Below are 16,256 nucleotides of genomic sequence, written 5' to 3' on the forward strand. Positions count from 1 at the left end.
GATCATTTGGTATTTCTTTCTGAGACTTTGGAATTTAGTTTTTACATCAATTACATCTTTATGATTTTTTATTAATACTTTTTCTTTGTCAATTTTTGAGGCATTCTTTTTGTGATTTATGCATGCAGCTGTATTTAAAAAGCAATCTGGAAATAAACAATCTGGGAAGTCTATTCTTTTATCTGTTCATCAGATTGATAAACACCCTGGAAATTTAAAAGCATGCCCCACCTTTAAAAAGGTTTTACTAGTCTGTTAGGCTGTTGGGATATATGGATTAGGATCTCTTATAATTTTAAAATCTGTTTTGTATTTTGTCAAGCCTCTATGATCACTACTTACCAAAAGCTAGATAATGATTGGATACTGGATGTGAAGATAGCAAAAAAAAATTGTGTGCAGTTGAGTCTATATTGTTTGATTAAATTATAAAATAACTTTAGATATGACACTTTAAAACAGTGCACTTACTCATTTTTATGTGTATTCAGAATATTTTCATATATTTAGTAATTGTGTTGATCAAGTGGATTTAGGTGTAAAAGGTGTCCATCCTTGCTTGTCTATTCAGTATCATTTTGGTTAGTATTCTCCTGTAAGATGCCACCCTGAGTTCACTCAATGTGCCTAGGTTCCTTCCCCATTAAGAATGTAGTAGAGAAGCAACTGGTCAGTCCAGTTAACCCTCACTCTGGCATCCTATGCCAGTACACTTTAGGTGCAGTCTGCTCACACCTCTCCATTGCCCTCTGATGATAGCCATCTTGCATGTGATTTATCTAAAATATTTACATTTTTAAAATAATGTATAATTTTAGCTCTAATTATGATTTGTCCTGTAAATATGGTGTAACCAAGAAGTCACTTAATCTCAGTTTACTTATTTGTAAAATAGATGCCTTAATCTGTCTTTTAGACAGATTTTCTAAATGGCTTAATAACTGTACTGTTTCCTTAGTCGAAAACTTTGTTAATTTTATTGTGTCATATTAAGAGGGCTTATTTTCTTGTGTCAGCTTTTTCTTATGAATAGTTTTGATGCATCATGAATTAACCTTAATTACTAAAGATTGAATTCAATTAACCTAAGACCCTGTTGTTCTGCTGTAACTTGGAGTTGATGTCATTTTCCTAATCAAAGTAAATTCAAGATATATTTTACTAGTATCTAGATAGATCTGGGATTTCTTCCATATGGGTATTCTCTCCATGAATGTAGCTCACAACCTAGCCATGCCTTCTTATGTTTTCATTCTCGTCCATGTCTTTTAGTAAAACTGCCTTGGCTGGGCCAGTCAAGGAGCAAGGCGTCCTTACTCAAACTCTCGGCTTTTTTGGTTGTTCAGTTCAGTGATGCCTGACTGCTGTTGCTTTCGCCTTCAGTCTTTCCCAGCATCAGGTCTTTTCAACAAGTCCTGCCTTGGACTTATTTGATCTTCCAGGAATAGCCTGAATTTTAAGTATTGGCTGATTTGATCTCCTTGTCATCCAAGGGATTCTCAAGTCTTCTCCAGTACAAAGTCCATTCATTGTTCAAAAGCATTAATTCTATACCACTTGGCTTTCCTTATAGTCCAACTCTCACAGGAATGCATTCCTACTGGAAAAACCATAGCTTTGACTCTAGGACTTTTGCTGGAAAAGTGATGTCTGTATACTGTCCAGATTTGCCATGGCTTTCCTTTCAAGCAGTAAGTGTCTCAGCTTTATGGCTGCAGTTGCTGTCTACAGTGATTGTTACTTTTCTTCTAACTCTTTTCCAGAAAGGGGACAAGTTGCCAAAAATCTTAGGTTTTTTTGATGCTTATCCTCTCCTCTTTCACCCTTATCAAGATTTCTTAATTCTTCTTTACCTTCTTTATAAAAATGGTATTTTCTGCATTATTGAGATTGTTATTTCTCCTGGCAACCTTAATTCCGGCTTCTGATTTTCCAGCTTGGCATTTTGATAGATGTATTCTGCATATAAGTAAATAAGGTGACAGTGTACATACAATCTTGTTTTGTACTCCTTTTATAGTCTTAGGCCAATCAGTTCCATGTTCAGTCCTAACTTATTTCTTGGCTGGTATATAGGTTCCTCAGGAGAGAAGTTGATCCCATCTTTTTAGCACTTGCCATGTTTTGGTTTTGATCCATATAGTCACAGTAGTGTGATTGATCAGTGAAGCAAGAGGCATTGTTTACTTTCTCCATAGCCCAGAAAAGGTTGGCAATTTGGTCTCTAATTCCCCTGTCTCTTCAAAAACCAGCTTGCTCTTCTGGTAATTCTTGGTTAACATTGCTGCAGTCTATCTTGCAGAATCTTAAGTATAACCTTGTTCCCATGTGAAATGAGCACAATGAACATTCTCTGGTATTGCCCTTCTTTAATATGCTGTGATAAAAATTTGTGATAAAGTGAAGCTGAAGCAATAAGTGAGATCCTGAGCTCCTAAGTGATATAATAATAGTAATAGTAATATAATAGTAATAGTAATATAATAATAATAGTAATAGAGCAGACAAAGTGGTTTACATAGAATGGGTTTACATTTAGCTTGACTTACAGGAGGGAATTTCCAGTACTTGTGATTGTTTTCTCCACTAATCATCCTTCTGTAAAGCACCTGTGAATTAACAGGTTGGAGAGGCATAATATCTTGTTACTCCTCCTGTTCAACAAGAGTTCAAACTGTAATCCAAAGAAATGGGGAATTTACTCTTATTAAGAAGTTAGACCCTTGCTAATGTTAAGTAGTCAAAACTGTCCTTTAAATAAATTTCTCAATAATTAATGTAGAATAAAATGAGATAAGTTTCACAAGAATTGGGACATACACTGATTCCCTCCCCCCCCCACCCCCAATCCATTGACCACTCTGGAGTTTTCCAAATCTGCTAGCATTGAGTGCAGCTCTTTTACAGTATCATCTTGTAGGATTTTAAATAAGTCAGCTGGATGTTCCATCACCTTCACCAGCCTTATTGTTGGCAGCTCTTCCTAGGGCTCACTTGACTTCACTCTCTAGAACATCTGGTCTTAGATTGTAGATCCCCTTGTGGATATTAGGGATGTTAAGTTCTATTTATTGGGGTTACCTCTTAATGTCTTCTATTTCTATTTGTCTTTTATCGTGCCTATTTGTATATGAAATTTCCCCTTGGTAACACTTAATTTTCTTGAAGAGATCTCTAGTCTTTCTCATTCTATTTTTTCTTATTTCTTTGAATTGTTCCTTTGAGAAAACCTTACTGTTCTCTTGGATACGTCTTTCCTTTTCTCCTTTATCTTTCACTTTTTTTCAGCCTCATTAGACAGCCAGTTTGTTTTCTTGATCTTTTTACTTGGAATGTTTTTGTTGTTTGCTTTGCTAATCTTTGTCCATGATTCTTCCATGGTAGAGGTATTCCCTCTATCAGATCTAATCCCTTAAATTTATTCATCACTTCCTTCATATTTATGTTATTTAAGTTACACTTATTTGGCCTGATGGTTTTCCCTACTTTTTTCAATTTAAGTCTAATTTTGCAATAACAAGTTCATGATCTGTGCTACTGTCAGCTCTAGGTTTTGTTTTGACTGTTTGGAGCCTGTCCACCTGACTGCAAAATGTAGAATCATTTTAATTTCAGGATTGACCATGTAGTGAGGTTACTTCTTAGGTGAAAAAGAGTTATTTGTTGTGACTACTGAGTTATTTTGATAAAACTTTTAGTATTTACCATGCATTATTTGTAGTCTCAGGCCAAACTTGCCTGTTATTCCAAACATTTCAATTCCCTGTGATGAATCTTGATTCTTTCTTGATGTTAATTATAGAAGTTGTAGGTTTTCATAGAATTGATCATCTTTAACCTCTTCAGCATCAGTGATTGTAACATAGACACTTGCATTGCTGTGATGTTAATACTTTGTCTTGGGGGCAGCTAGGTGGCACAGTGGATAAAGCACCAACCTTGAATTCAGGACCCTCCCGAGTTCAAATATGGTCTCAGACACTTAACACTTCCTAGCTGTGTGACCCTGGGCAAGTCACTTAACCCCAGCCTCAGGGGGGAAAAATACTTTGTCTTGGATTTGTGTCATTTTTGAGATTATACCTTAGTTCTGCTTTTCACACCCTTGTGCTGACTAAGGTCTATTCCATTTCTTCTAAGGGTTTTTTACCCACCATAGTATTTGTAATTACTTAATCCATTTCCCCCATCCATTTAAGATCACTCACCCCAGATGTTGTTAATCTTTCTATCTCCCATTTGAATCCATCCAGCTTACCTTGGTTCCTAGAGCTTACATTCCAGGTTCCAATGCAATACCTTGATGTTGTGCAGCATCGATTTTCCTTTCATCACAACCACAGCTGAGTTGCTTTTTGCTTTGGCCCATTCTTTCTGGGACTACTTGTAGATGTACTTTGTGTGGTTTTCTTAGCAAAGATACTGGAGTGGTTTGCCTTCTTCAGTGGATCACCTTTTGTCAGGACTCTCCACTATGACCTTTTCGTCTTGGATTCCTTATAACATAGCTTATAGCTTGAATTACTCAAGTCCCTCCACTATGACAAGTTAGTGATGTTGAGGGTGAAAGATACCTCAGCAAAGTTAAGGGTTCCCCAGGTCTGTTTTGCAGGAATGGCTAAAGAATTCTCAAGCTCAGTTTGTTACCAAGTTTTAAGGGGCAAAGATTTATTATGGGCTAAGGATGAGCAAAAGAATTAACTAAAAGGATTAGTAAGGAACCAGGAGCAAGAAGATAAATTTATAGGAAAAGTCAGATCAGGTTCTTAATGTCATTGATATGTCTCAGAAGCCCGTTATCACTGACCAACAGATTTGACAGATTGTAGGACAATAGCACTCTTTGGAGTGCTTAGGGGCCTCAGGATTACTGCTGTAGATTTCCTAAAAGCTGCACCCTATCAGTGCTATCAGGGCTTTAGTAGGGGCTAAGTACCATTAGATTCTGTGAAATTGTGTATCATTTTATAACTTGCTTTCTACATGACCACTCTTCTATGCCTTATGCTCTTTCTCTTAAACAAGACATTTGCAAGTTGCTCAAACCCTCCATAGGCTTCATCATTGCTGTTTGGAGCACCCCACAACCTCTTCCTAGCCCCTTACAGCATCAGTGGAAGAATATGTTGCTAAATTTGGACCTTTGTTTGAGGAGGAGATTTGGGATCATTTGGAGGGCTGTGATGTTTCCCAAAGGCTAGCCTCGTCCTCCACCTTTTTAGTTTTAGGCTCAACTCATTTTCCATCTTCATTTGTGTGTGTGTGTGTGTGTGTGTGTGTGTGTGTGTGTACACACATAGCTCTCTGTCTTTATTTGTTACTGGGAACAACTCAGTGGGCTGTCCATCCAGCTGTTTATCATACTCTATATAATAAACACTCTTTATCCATTTTTTCCTCTTTATGACAGCTAGGTCAAACAAGAGTTGTCAGTGATTGTAGATCTTTAGAATGTTCTGGGATTTGATGCAGCTGGCCAGAAGTTATATACAAACAGCTGGGGCTGGTGGTGGGAGTCAGGAGATGGGCAGTAGAATCGTCCCCCACAGGGAAACTTTATGATGCAGGACTTTGTGGCTGCGTGTGCATGATGGGCAATTTCATCTCATTTTGCTTGTGACAAGGCAGCTATACAGCTTCCTGTAAGCTCCTTGAGGATAGAAACTCTGTATCCCTCTACATCTTACTGTTTTATATCTTAATTTTGAGGATTGTCTGGACAAAGCTCTCTCAGCTATATCTTTGCAGGCTTTTTTTGCCTTGTTTGTGAGAGACAGTTTTTGTTTTTTTGTTGTGTTTTTTTAAAGGAGAGTCTTGCCTCTTTATAAGCAATAAATGCTTATTTGTAAAGTTAGGTGTTTTCTAAGCCAATTATTACTGAATCAGATGTGGTTTGCTGCACAATATTGTTGGGAAAAGCCTGCCTGTTCGACTCTCTAAACATGATCAAAGATCCCCCCTCAAAGCTTGTATCAATTTCCTAGTCATTTCTAGGACAGGCATGTCATCAGTTTGCATATTTTCTCTAATCTTTGCTTGCATGCCTTCTGTGCAGCTTTTAATCCTGTCATATGTTGCCTTAATATTATTTTAAACTCCTCCACAAATGCTGCTGCCTGCTTGTGTCCACTGTGTGCCTCTTTATTTCCTTTGAGGAATGGTACTCATTTCTCTCTAGTTACAGGTTGTTGTTTTTTCCATGACTGTTTCCTGACATTTGCCTGGCCATCCATTTTTTTTCTTTTTATGGTAATATTTTAACAAAATAATGTAAAAATTATATTTTAGGGAGATACTCAGATGCCATATGTAATTTCTAGTCCAGCTTCCTTTGTTTTACATGTGACACTATGGTCCAGAGAAATGTCATAATTTACAGTTAAAGGTAGAACTAAGCCTAGAATCCAGGTTTCCTGACCCTTCTAGTGTTCTTTCTATACCTCATTCTAGTAAATCCAAATTCAACTAGATCTAAAGCTAAATCTGAAGGCTTTTTTGACTTTTCAGCAGCATCTTGACACTGCTGAAGATTTTTAAAATTGTATCTTAATATTATGTTTTTTCTTTAATTTCTTAGTACCATAAAAAATTCTTCCCCTGAATTATAAATGTATGGCTAGAATTGCGTTACCTATCTCTTAATCACTTTTAAGATTTAAAATTATTCTCTCACCTCCAGAGTAGGTTCTGAATCAGGAATTTCATTGGTATACAGTCAGGCTTCTTAAAGTTTTTCCACTTGTGACTCCTTTTCACAAGGTGAAATTTTAATTCATGTTCCCAGGTGACAGACAGCCCTTGGATAAATTTGGACTAGATGGCCACCAAAATCTCTTCCAATTCCCACACCCCCTGTTACTGTTTTTGGCAAGTTTTCACACCCTCTCCTGTTATTTTTCCCCCTAGATAAATATCAGTCATTTAACAAACAACAATCAATTCCAGTTCCATATCACCAATGGCCTATTGATCATGGCAAACTGGATGTGCCATAGGGAAGACTACAAAACGGAATTCTTTATTTCACCCACAAACGTTCCTGTTTTCTGTTGAAGACATGAACCATCTTACAGTTACAAAAGTTCACAACCTCTGAGTCATCCTTGACTCATCTCTCCTACCTACATAATCAGCTTGCCAGGTTTTATTGATTTTACCTCCACAATAGCTCTTAGATCTATTTCCTCTCTACTGACATTGCCAACACTCTAGTTCAGGTCAGTTTTTGCCTTGTAAGCTTCCCAAGCTCCTTTGCTCAAGACTCTCTCCCCTTTCCAATCCATCTTCTATCAACTGACACAAAGTGAGTCTAAAAAGAAAGCTGCAGGCCTGACCTTGTCATTCCTGATAAATGAAATTTTTTGTTTAATCTTTTTCTCAATTACATGAAAACCAAAAATTTCAATATTCTTTTTATTTGTTTTGATTTTAATATTCTTTAAAAAAATTGTTGATTTAAATTCTTTTCTTCTCTGCTTCCCTCGCTCTTGAGAAAGCAAGCAATTTGATATAAACTAAAAGTAGTCATGCAAAACATTTCCATATTAGCCATATTGCAAAAGAAAATGCAGACCCCCCAAAAAAATTTCCTCAAGAATAATAAAATTAAATATATATATACACACACACACACATATACTTCAGTCTTCATTGAGTCTCTCCGTTCTTTCCTGGGTAGCATTTTTCTTCATAAGTAAATCCTTCAGAATCATCCTGGGACATTGTATTACTGAGAATGGCTAAGTCATTCTTGATCATAGTACAGGATTGCTGTACTATGTTCTCATTTCACTTTGCTTCACTTCATCTAAGTTTTCAGGTTTTTCTGAGGCCATGCTGCTTTGTCTTATAGTATAATAGTATTACCACAACTTATTTGGTTATTCCCTAATTGTTGGACATCCCTTCAAGTTTCTAATTCTTTGCCACCACAGTGCTGCTATAAATATTCTTGTACATAAGTGTCTTTTCTTTTTCTCTCAGTATAGACCTAACAGTAGAGTTGTTGGGTCATAGAGTTTGCATAGTCTTACACTTTTCTAGGCATAATTCCAAATTGCTCTGCAGAATTGTTGCATCAGTTAACAACTCTATCAACATATCTCCTCTAACACTTGTCATTTTCCTTTTCTGTCATTGGTATTCTGGTAAGGATTAAGTAATTACTCAGTTTAACTCGCATTTCTGTAGTGATTTAGAGCATTTTTTTTCCCCATGTGACAGCTTTGATTTCTTTGGGAAATGCCTTTTCATATATTTTTATTATTTGGGAAATTAATTCTTTATAAAATTGATTCATTTCTCTGCATATTTGAGAAGTATGTAAATTCCTTCCCTCCTCCCTAGGTTTCCTTCTAAGCTTGGCTGTATTGATTTTATTTGAGTAAAAACTTTTTAAGTTTGATGTAATTAAAATGAACTATTTCACATCCCATAAAACTTTCTATTTCTTTTTTCGTCATAAATTCTTTCCTTATCCATCAATCTGACTGTTAAAATTTTCCATACTTCCCCAATTTGCATCTTTTATCAACTCTTTATGTCTAAATCATGTACCTATTTTGACCACATCTCAGGTATATAGTGTAAGATGTTGAACTACTTCCCGGATTTCCTAGTTTTTGTCAAATAGTGTCCCAAAATGTTGGATCTTTGGGTTTATGAATTTTACCTTTTTGTCATGGACACGTGTATCTATCTAATCTATCTTGGCTATCTTATCTGTTTATCTGTTTGACAGTGAAAACCCTTCACAATCTTCTTCCAACTTACCTTTTCAGGTTTATTGTACATTGTTTCCTTTCATACATCCATTCCAGTTATTCTGACCTATTTATGATCTATCCATCTCCCATCTCAGTGTCTTCAAAATCCTGTAATTTTTAAGCCCCATATATACTTGATGTTCTGGGGATATAAAGACAAAAATTTACAATTTTAAGTTTACAGTCTAGTTAGGGGATGGGGAGATGTGTACATATAGAAGTACAATATAAAAAGAAGCCTGTGGAGTAGTTCAAAAAGATGTAGACTAGGTATGGAGTGTCTTGTATGAAGAACATCAAGTTTTTTTTTTTTAATTATTATTATTTTTTTTTATTTTATAATTATAAAAATTTTTTGACAGTATATATTCATGAGTAATTTTTTTTTTAAATACCATTATCCCTTGTATTCATTTTTCCAAATTATCCCCTCCCTCCCTCTACTCCCTCCCCCCGATGACAGGCAATCCCATACATTTTACATGTGTTACAGTATAACCTAGATACAATATATGTGTGTAAATACCATTTTCTTGTTGCATGTTAAGTATTAGATTCCGAAGGTATAAGTAACCTGGGTAAATAGACAGTAGTGCTAACAATTTACATTCACTTCCCAGTGTTCCTTCTCTGGGTGTAGTTGTTTCTGTCCATCATTGATCAACTGGAAGTGAGTTGGATTTTCTTTATGTTGAAGATTTCCACTTCCATCAGAATACATCTTCATACAGCATTGAAGTGTACAGCGATCTTCTGGTTCTATTCATTTCCAAGTGCTTAGTTTTTAACCTTGAAATAAGATTTGGTTAGGGGATTTTTATTTATTGATTTATTTTTTTGAAGTCTTTTTCAGGTCTAAAATTTTCTAATTTTTTTGTCATACCTTCTAAACTAATGATTAGAAGTTTATTAGGGAATAGAGATAATCCGTGGTCTCATAGATAAAGAGAGCTGGAGTTTAGACTAAAAGGCATGGTATCAAGTCCTGCCTCGGTCACTTAATAACTGTGGCTCCAGCCAAGTCCCTTAACCTTTCTGAGCCTCAGTTACTCAGCTGGAAAATGAGTGAGTTGGCCTCTGCCATCCTTTCCAGCCCTCTGCTCTGTAATCATATGACTTCTATTTTGAAGTCTCTCTAGGGTTCCTAAATTAAGTGTTCTCACAATGTTTGATTCAGAAGAAGCATCATAGATTTAGAGCTAGAAGGGACTTGACAGATCATTTTCCTTTACAGAGGAGGAAATTGGTATAGAGCATTTTAAGTTACACTATAACTAGCTGGTCTTTTAAAAATAATTAGCATTTACAAAGGGCTTTAGTCTTTATGAGGCATTTGATAAACCTACATTTGGTTTGATCCTTTCAGTAATTTGCTATAGAGTAATAATAATCAGCTCACATGTTTTTCAGAATTTTACTCACAATAAAACAACCATTTTATTTAAAAAAAATGTTTTTAATCAATACCAAGCTTCTCCTTTCTCCCACATCCCCTCCCCCCAGTGCCATCCCTTACATTAAGTAGAAAAACAAAACAGTTCAGCCAAGCCTACCCCCAGAGGTAGTTTTCCGTAAACTAGCTGCTGCTCCTTCACACTAGCAGTCTTTTATCAGCCCTTGCCGGAAGCTGAAGCCCCTGCTTTGTCTGGCTCAAATTCTTGGGTCCTCCCTGATCCAGAGTGCTTCCTTGCACTGTGCCTCATGTGCAAATCACCGTTGCCACTGAGGGGGAACTTGAGATCACGAGCAGAGAGGCTCTTCACTTAGATGAGATTTGTTCAGTCCCGGCTCAGGAGCGGCAGTTGTGAGGATGTGCAGTTTGCTTCAGCATTCCCATCTCCTGCCATAGACCATATGATTTTGCTAGGACTAAGGGAGGAAGAAAGGTGATAGTGGCCAGTAGTCTCAAGGAGTACAGGAAGTCCTGGGGAAAATTGCATAACCCAACCTGTACCACGTAGGACTTGCCTTTTTTTTTTTTTCATTTGATTAACTTGAAGTGACCTGTAGTTATTTTTCCTGATTTGAAGTTTTGCAAACCAAAAAGCCTGTTTTACTTTCCTTATTCATCATGAACAAGGAAACATGATAATAGTACTACAGAGTGGTCAAAGGACAGAGAAAAATAAAGAGAAAATTCTGTATCTGAGGTTGTGGCTTTGGGCCAATAAACGTGGGCGTGGGGTAGTATCTTTCTCTGTTGCCTGGTTTGCATAGTACTGTTTGAATTAAATTTTCTCTTTCTCTGTTCTCCCTCTGTGCTAGGTATGTGTGGAGTTTGATGGAGAATCATGGAAGAAAAGAAGATGGATAGACGTCTATAGTCTCCAAAGGAAGGCATTTTTAGTAGAACATAACCTGGTTTTGGCTGAACGGAAGTCTGCTGAGATTGTGCAGTGGCCAGCAATAGTGAGTAAAAAAATATATATATTTACTTTATATATGTATATAAATATATATATATACGCATATGTAAAACCTTATGAGCCTTCTGCGGTGACATGTAAGAAAAAATCTTTAGTAGTTTATATTATCCTTGTCCTGATTTGGGAAGGAATACTGGATATTTGAAATTAGCTGGCTGCCTCACTAGATTGCTGAGCACATAAGTGAAAATAACTCAAAGTACATTTGTTTCTTGTTAGTTGACAGTAAATGAAATTCAGGAAATATTTTAATTGGGATTTTTACCTTGTCTAAAATAGTTTATTTTAACTTCATGTAGCTATTTAAAACCTAGGAGTTAAGTCTGACTGTCTCTTGAAATCTGTCAGGTCTTCATAATTTTCTAGACTATAAAAATATGAAACCTATGTTGGTTTATGGAACCTAAAAATGGGGGTGGGCTCCTGTGGCCCATCCTCCAGGATATCATTGCTCTGGGTAGGTATTTGCCCAACTGTGTGTTCTTGACCCCCTTCGGCCTTTTGGATGTGTGTAGAAGAGGAATATAGTGTATGGGGCCCCCTCTGAACTTTGGAATGGTTTGTCTTTCTGGGTAGTTCTGTGACTGCCACAGTTAAAGTGAATGAAGTTCATGGGTGATTTCAGAGGAAGGAAGAATTAATGGAGGTTATAATCAGATCATAAGTGTCAAGAATTGGGCCAAAATTTGAGGTCATTTTGTCTATAGCTTTCTCATCTATACTGACTAGCTAGGATCTCTGGTATTCTCTGAGTGGTACAGAGAGGTAACTTGGTAGAAAAGGTAAAATTTGTGCCATGCCTTGAAGGAAAATTGAATTTAGATTGTATTGCTGGTGTGTGGGGATGACCCTGGAGCAGAGTGAACCAATACAATATGCTACATTAGAAATAGTACATGCTTACTTGTCCGTAGCAGGAGAATGATTGCAATCTTAGGACTTGGCTTCATATTAGAGGTGTTTAATATACAGTTTTGGAAAGGGGAGATTGGGGCCAGATTGTGGAGAGCTGCAAAGGTGAGATAGAGCGTCCAGAGGCAGCCTCAGTAGGAGCCAGTGATGGCCCTAGAGCTTGTTAGAGCTGCTTTGTTTTGGGGGGCCTTTGTTTCCTTGCCTACAAAATGAGACTCCTCTCCTTCTGAATCCTGCAAATTTGACACAGAAAAGTAAAGGAATAAAGGGCTGGTGGTTTTGTTTTAGAGGGTAGGAAGTGCAAGTAGGCCCTGAAAATGGGGACTTCAACTTCACGGTTCAGAGACCAAAGGTAGTATTAGCCTGGGAGCACCATGGGAACAAGGGCAGGGCTGCACTTTGTTTCCCCTGGGGCCTCTGTGTTGGGTCCAGCTGTTTGACCTGATTAGAAAGAAGCTGGGGGATGAACCATTCAGGTCTTATAACTTTGCTGATGGGAGACAATAATTGTGTATGGTTTTGTGGGAGGAGAGATAGCCTACGGGTGCCAGGGGAAGCAGCTTGTTAGAAAGACTGAAGGTAAATACAAGGAATAAACTGGAAAGTGCTTTATTAGAATAGGTGAGCTCTGCCCAGGGAAGACTGAGGAAGGAGGACAGGAAAGATGGCACTGGGGCAGGGTATGGAGGGGCCCTATAGACCTGGTCAAAATTGATGGTAGGGTCCTCCTAATTGCTTTCTATGACCTCTCTGTTTTCCAAAACATTGGCACAGAAGCTTTAATTTGTTGTGGTTTTCTGACCTGGCCAGAGTGACCCTCTTTGCTTCTGCTCCTGGGGACTTGTCTTATTTGAGCCAGACTGGGTACTGAGGCATTTATCGGCTTTTGCCCCAGTGCAGCTCAGGATTCTCCAACTCAAGTTATCTACCAGCCCCAGCCTCCTGTGGCACCCCAGACATTGCTGGTCCAAACCATCCTCCTCCAGGTACTTGTCAGCTTGGGTTTTGCTGATTGGAGGCTCTCTGCCATTCCTGGTTAATACCTCAATTCTAAAGCTGTGTCTCCAAGAGAACATTGAATGAAATAAGTGTAGTAATTGAATCTGAGATATGAACCAAGGAGACTTGACTATGCCTCAATATATTTTTAAAAGACACTGAGCCTTGAAGAGTATTTGGGATATATTTTTAGCTTGGTAGAATGGAAAGCTCTTGGTAGAGAAGATTCTTGAATGTTTCTTTGTCCCTGTCTGAAGCTTGCCATACATTTGCTGACCCTTTCCTTAGAGAAGGTACTAATTGAAAAGTTAACAGCAGGTAGAAGGGAATTTGTAAAGCTGGTAAAGCTTTTACCAGGTGAAGAAATCCATACCTTTTTTTTTTTTTTTTTTTTTTTTTTTAGATTAAGAGATGAGATCATCTTCCAGACATACAGGATGGGGGGGATGAAATAGTGTGCTTATTGACAATCTAATGCAATACCTAGGAAATCCACATGAGAGAAAGCAAAGGATTCTACACTAGAGGCACTTAATTTTGTTTTAATTAATTGGAAGGACAGCCAAGGAGCAGCTTTTGTTTGGACCCAGCAAAGCTGGAAAACTGATTTTCCCTCTTCCTCAGTGACTAGGCCTCAGTAAATTTGTTAGGGAATTTTATCAAGGCCCTCTAGGAATTAAAATGGGGAGAGATGGGCACCAAGGTTGTTGGAAATCTAGTTTGGTTTGTATGAAGTAGACATGGCAGAAAATTGTTGTCTATTGTTGGGTCCTTCCCACCCCCACCCCTCAACCTCTTCCCTTTATTTTAAACAAGAAGAAATAGAGATGTTGAGAGGTTAGATAAGTGTCCCAGGCCCATGAGATACAGTCAGGAAACAGCAGAACTTGTATTGAACCCAGGATCTCTGACACCACATTTTCTATTCCCATACCCCTTCCTCCCCACTCCCATTGAGAGTGTAAATGAGGATGGCATTGAAGGGGATGCCCTGGAAAGGCTGGGGGAGGGGGAGAAGTGAAGATGATTATCTAGGTTCAGGGGATTGGGGGGGGGGTTGAAGCTGAGAGACAAGGAGGAAAAGTTAATAGGTGAAGAAGGTTGTCAAAGAATGGGAGAGTCACATTAGAGACCACTTCTGTGTGTGATGACTTCCAGATGGGAGGCTGCTGCTGGTGGATGCCCAGACGAGCAGGGAGTGTTGAAAGGATGGTGAGGCTAGGTGTCTGACTCTGTATCAGGGGGCCTGCTGATGTCCTGGTGTTAGGAGATAGAGGTAGGGAGGTAGAGAGGAAGAAAGGAAAAAGGAGCCAGACGGCACCCAGAAAGGTGGCAGAAGGTGTACCGGGCAGCATGAAAGCATTCAAAAAACAGTCATGCAGCTTGAAAATTTGAAGCAGTTCAAAGATTTGTTTTAAATGCACTGACTGACATGGCACAGTCAAACAAATTTGATTATTTGAATCTGACAAAGTTTGTTATGAGAAAAAAATATTGTAGATTGCTTTGCTTTTAAAAAAATTCTTCCTGTTTCCTGGGTTATGGGCATATTACAAAATCATTAGTTTTCTTTTATGTGATTCTTTATATCATAAAGCTTATAATTATGCTTTGATCCTCCCTGCATCTCCTAAATATAATCTCTTACACTCAGGTGTTAATTATCCCCCTTGGTTTTTTTTTCTTCCCCAAATAAAAAAACTAATTCAGAGGAATTGGGGTCATTTGTCCAAGTTCACATGACTACAAAGTGGTCAACTTGAACTTGGGTCTTCTGACTGGACCTTTTATTGCCTCATTATAGCTCCTGACTAAGTGGTGGCATTTTAAATCACCTTTCCCTGATAATTTTGCTTCCATCCCTCCCACTCTGTTTTGTGTCATTCTTTTTATTTTAACTTGTACAGATATATCATTTGTGTATGTAAACATAAGGCAAAAGAAAAAGGAAGACCAGGAAAAAAGACACATTTTAAAAATAATTGGGCATTTAGGCAATCTTTCCATTTCTCTATCCAGAGGTTCTTTGTTCTTTCCTACTTTTCCATAACAATTGCATTAGTATTTCTGATAATCTGGATCTTAGATTTCGGCCTCAGAGATCTTGGTGGGGGGAGGGAGAAGGCTGAATCCTCCCTTAAACCAAACCTAGAGACATTGGCTCACCTTGTGTGTATGTCACAGTCTTTGGTTCCAGTTCTGGTCCTGGAATGACCAATCCTTAAGACCTGGCCAAGGGAAAGCTTTCTTTCCCTTAGGGAGAAAATTACACTCTGGTTCTTTTTTTAAAGAAACACTGTTGACTTTTAGGATAGACTTTTTTAGAAGAATTTGCTGGGTTTTCCAGATACAATTGTTGAGGGAAGTAGCATTTTTAGATTTTAGAGAGGAAGACTTTAGGAGAACTTGAGCTCTGCCTTTAGATTTTCCAGGCTATTTTGCATACCTCCTGGAAGGCAGGTTTTCTACATAAGAAAGAATTCCCCCCCAAATTATGCCTAATTAAAAATAGAATGGATTCTTTTGATGGGTTTCTCTGTTGCTGCCAATATGCATTAAGAATGATCTTTGTTTTAGAACAGGAAGGGAATACTTGAATACACTATAGGCCTGGAGAAATGTAGTGACTCCTTTAAGGTCATACAACTTGTTAATGGAAAGAGATTGAACTCTTCCTGATTTCTCTTTCTCTTTCCTTTTAATTCCATTATAATAAATATCAACTGAGCAACACTTAATTTTTCAACTGTAGCTTTTTCTTTTTTGTAGGTTCTTTTAACTAAACTGTAGGTATATCTCAAGACAAGAATTTTCAATTTCAGCTGGTCAGTAAATTAGCATTTTTAACCCCTTCGATGTTCCAGGCTCTATGTTAAGTCTAACTGTGCAAAAAGAGGTAAAAAAATCCTTGCTCTCAAAGGTCTTACTCCCTTGCAACATCTCCCAACCATTTCCTCAGACACTGCCAACACCCCAGTGCAGGCCCTTGCCATTCCTGTCCTGGAATATTGCAATAACAACTGGGGGTCTGCCTACCTGATTCCTCCTGAATGAAATACAAACTGCTCTGCTTGGCATTTGTAGCCCTTGCAATCCAACCCTCTCCTCCCTTTCTAGTCATCTTGCATCCAGTGAAGATGGCCTCCTGACTGTT

The 16,256-nt window shown here is 37.9% G+C and overlaps 1 protein-coding gene across 1 annotated transcript in view; it reads left to right on the forward strand.

Annotated features, from left to right (window-relative positions):
- The window catches only part of KDM3A (lysine demethylase 3A), a 60,397-nt gene that overhangs the window by 4,341 nt on the left and 39,800 nt on the right, over positions 1-16,256 (forward strand). The window contains exon 3 of the mRNA XM_074285669.1: positions 11,031-11,174. Coding sequence (XP_074141770.1) covers positions 11,031-11,174 — 144 coding nt within the window. The remainder of the gene's footprint in view (positions 1-11,030; positions 11,175-16,256) is intronic.

The sequence above is a fragment of the Sminthopsis crassicaudata genome, chromosome 2 (assembly GCF_048593235.1).
Source record: "Sminthopsis crassicaudata isolate SCR6 chromosome 2, ASM4859323v1, whole genome shotgun sequence".
Lineage (NCBI taxonomy): Eukaryota > Metazoa > Chordata > Mammalia > Dasyuromorphia > Dasyuridae > Sminthopsis > Sminthopsis crassicaudata.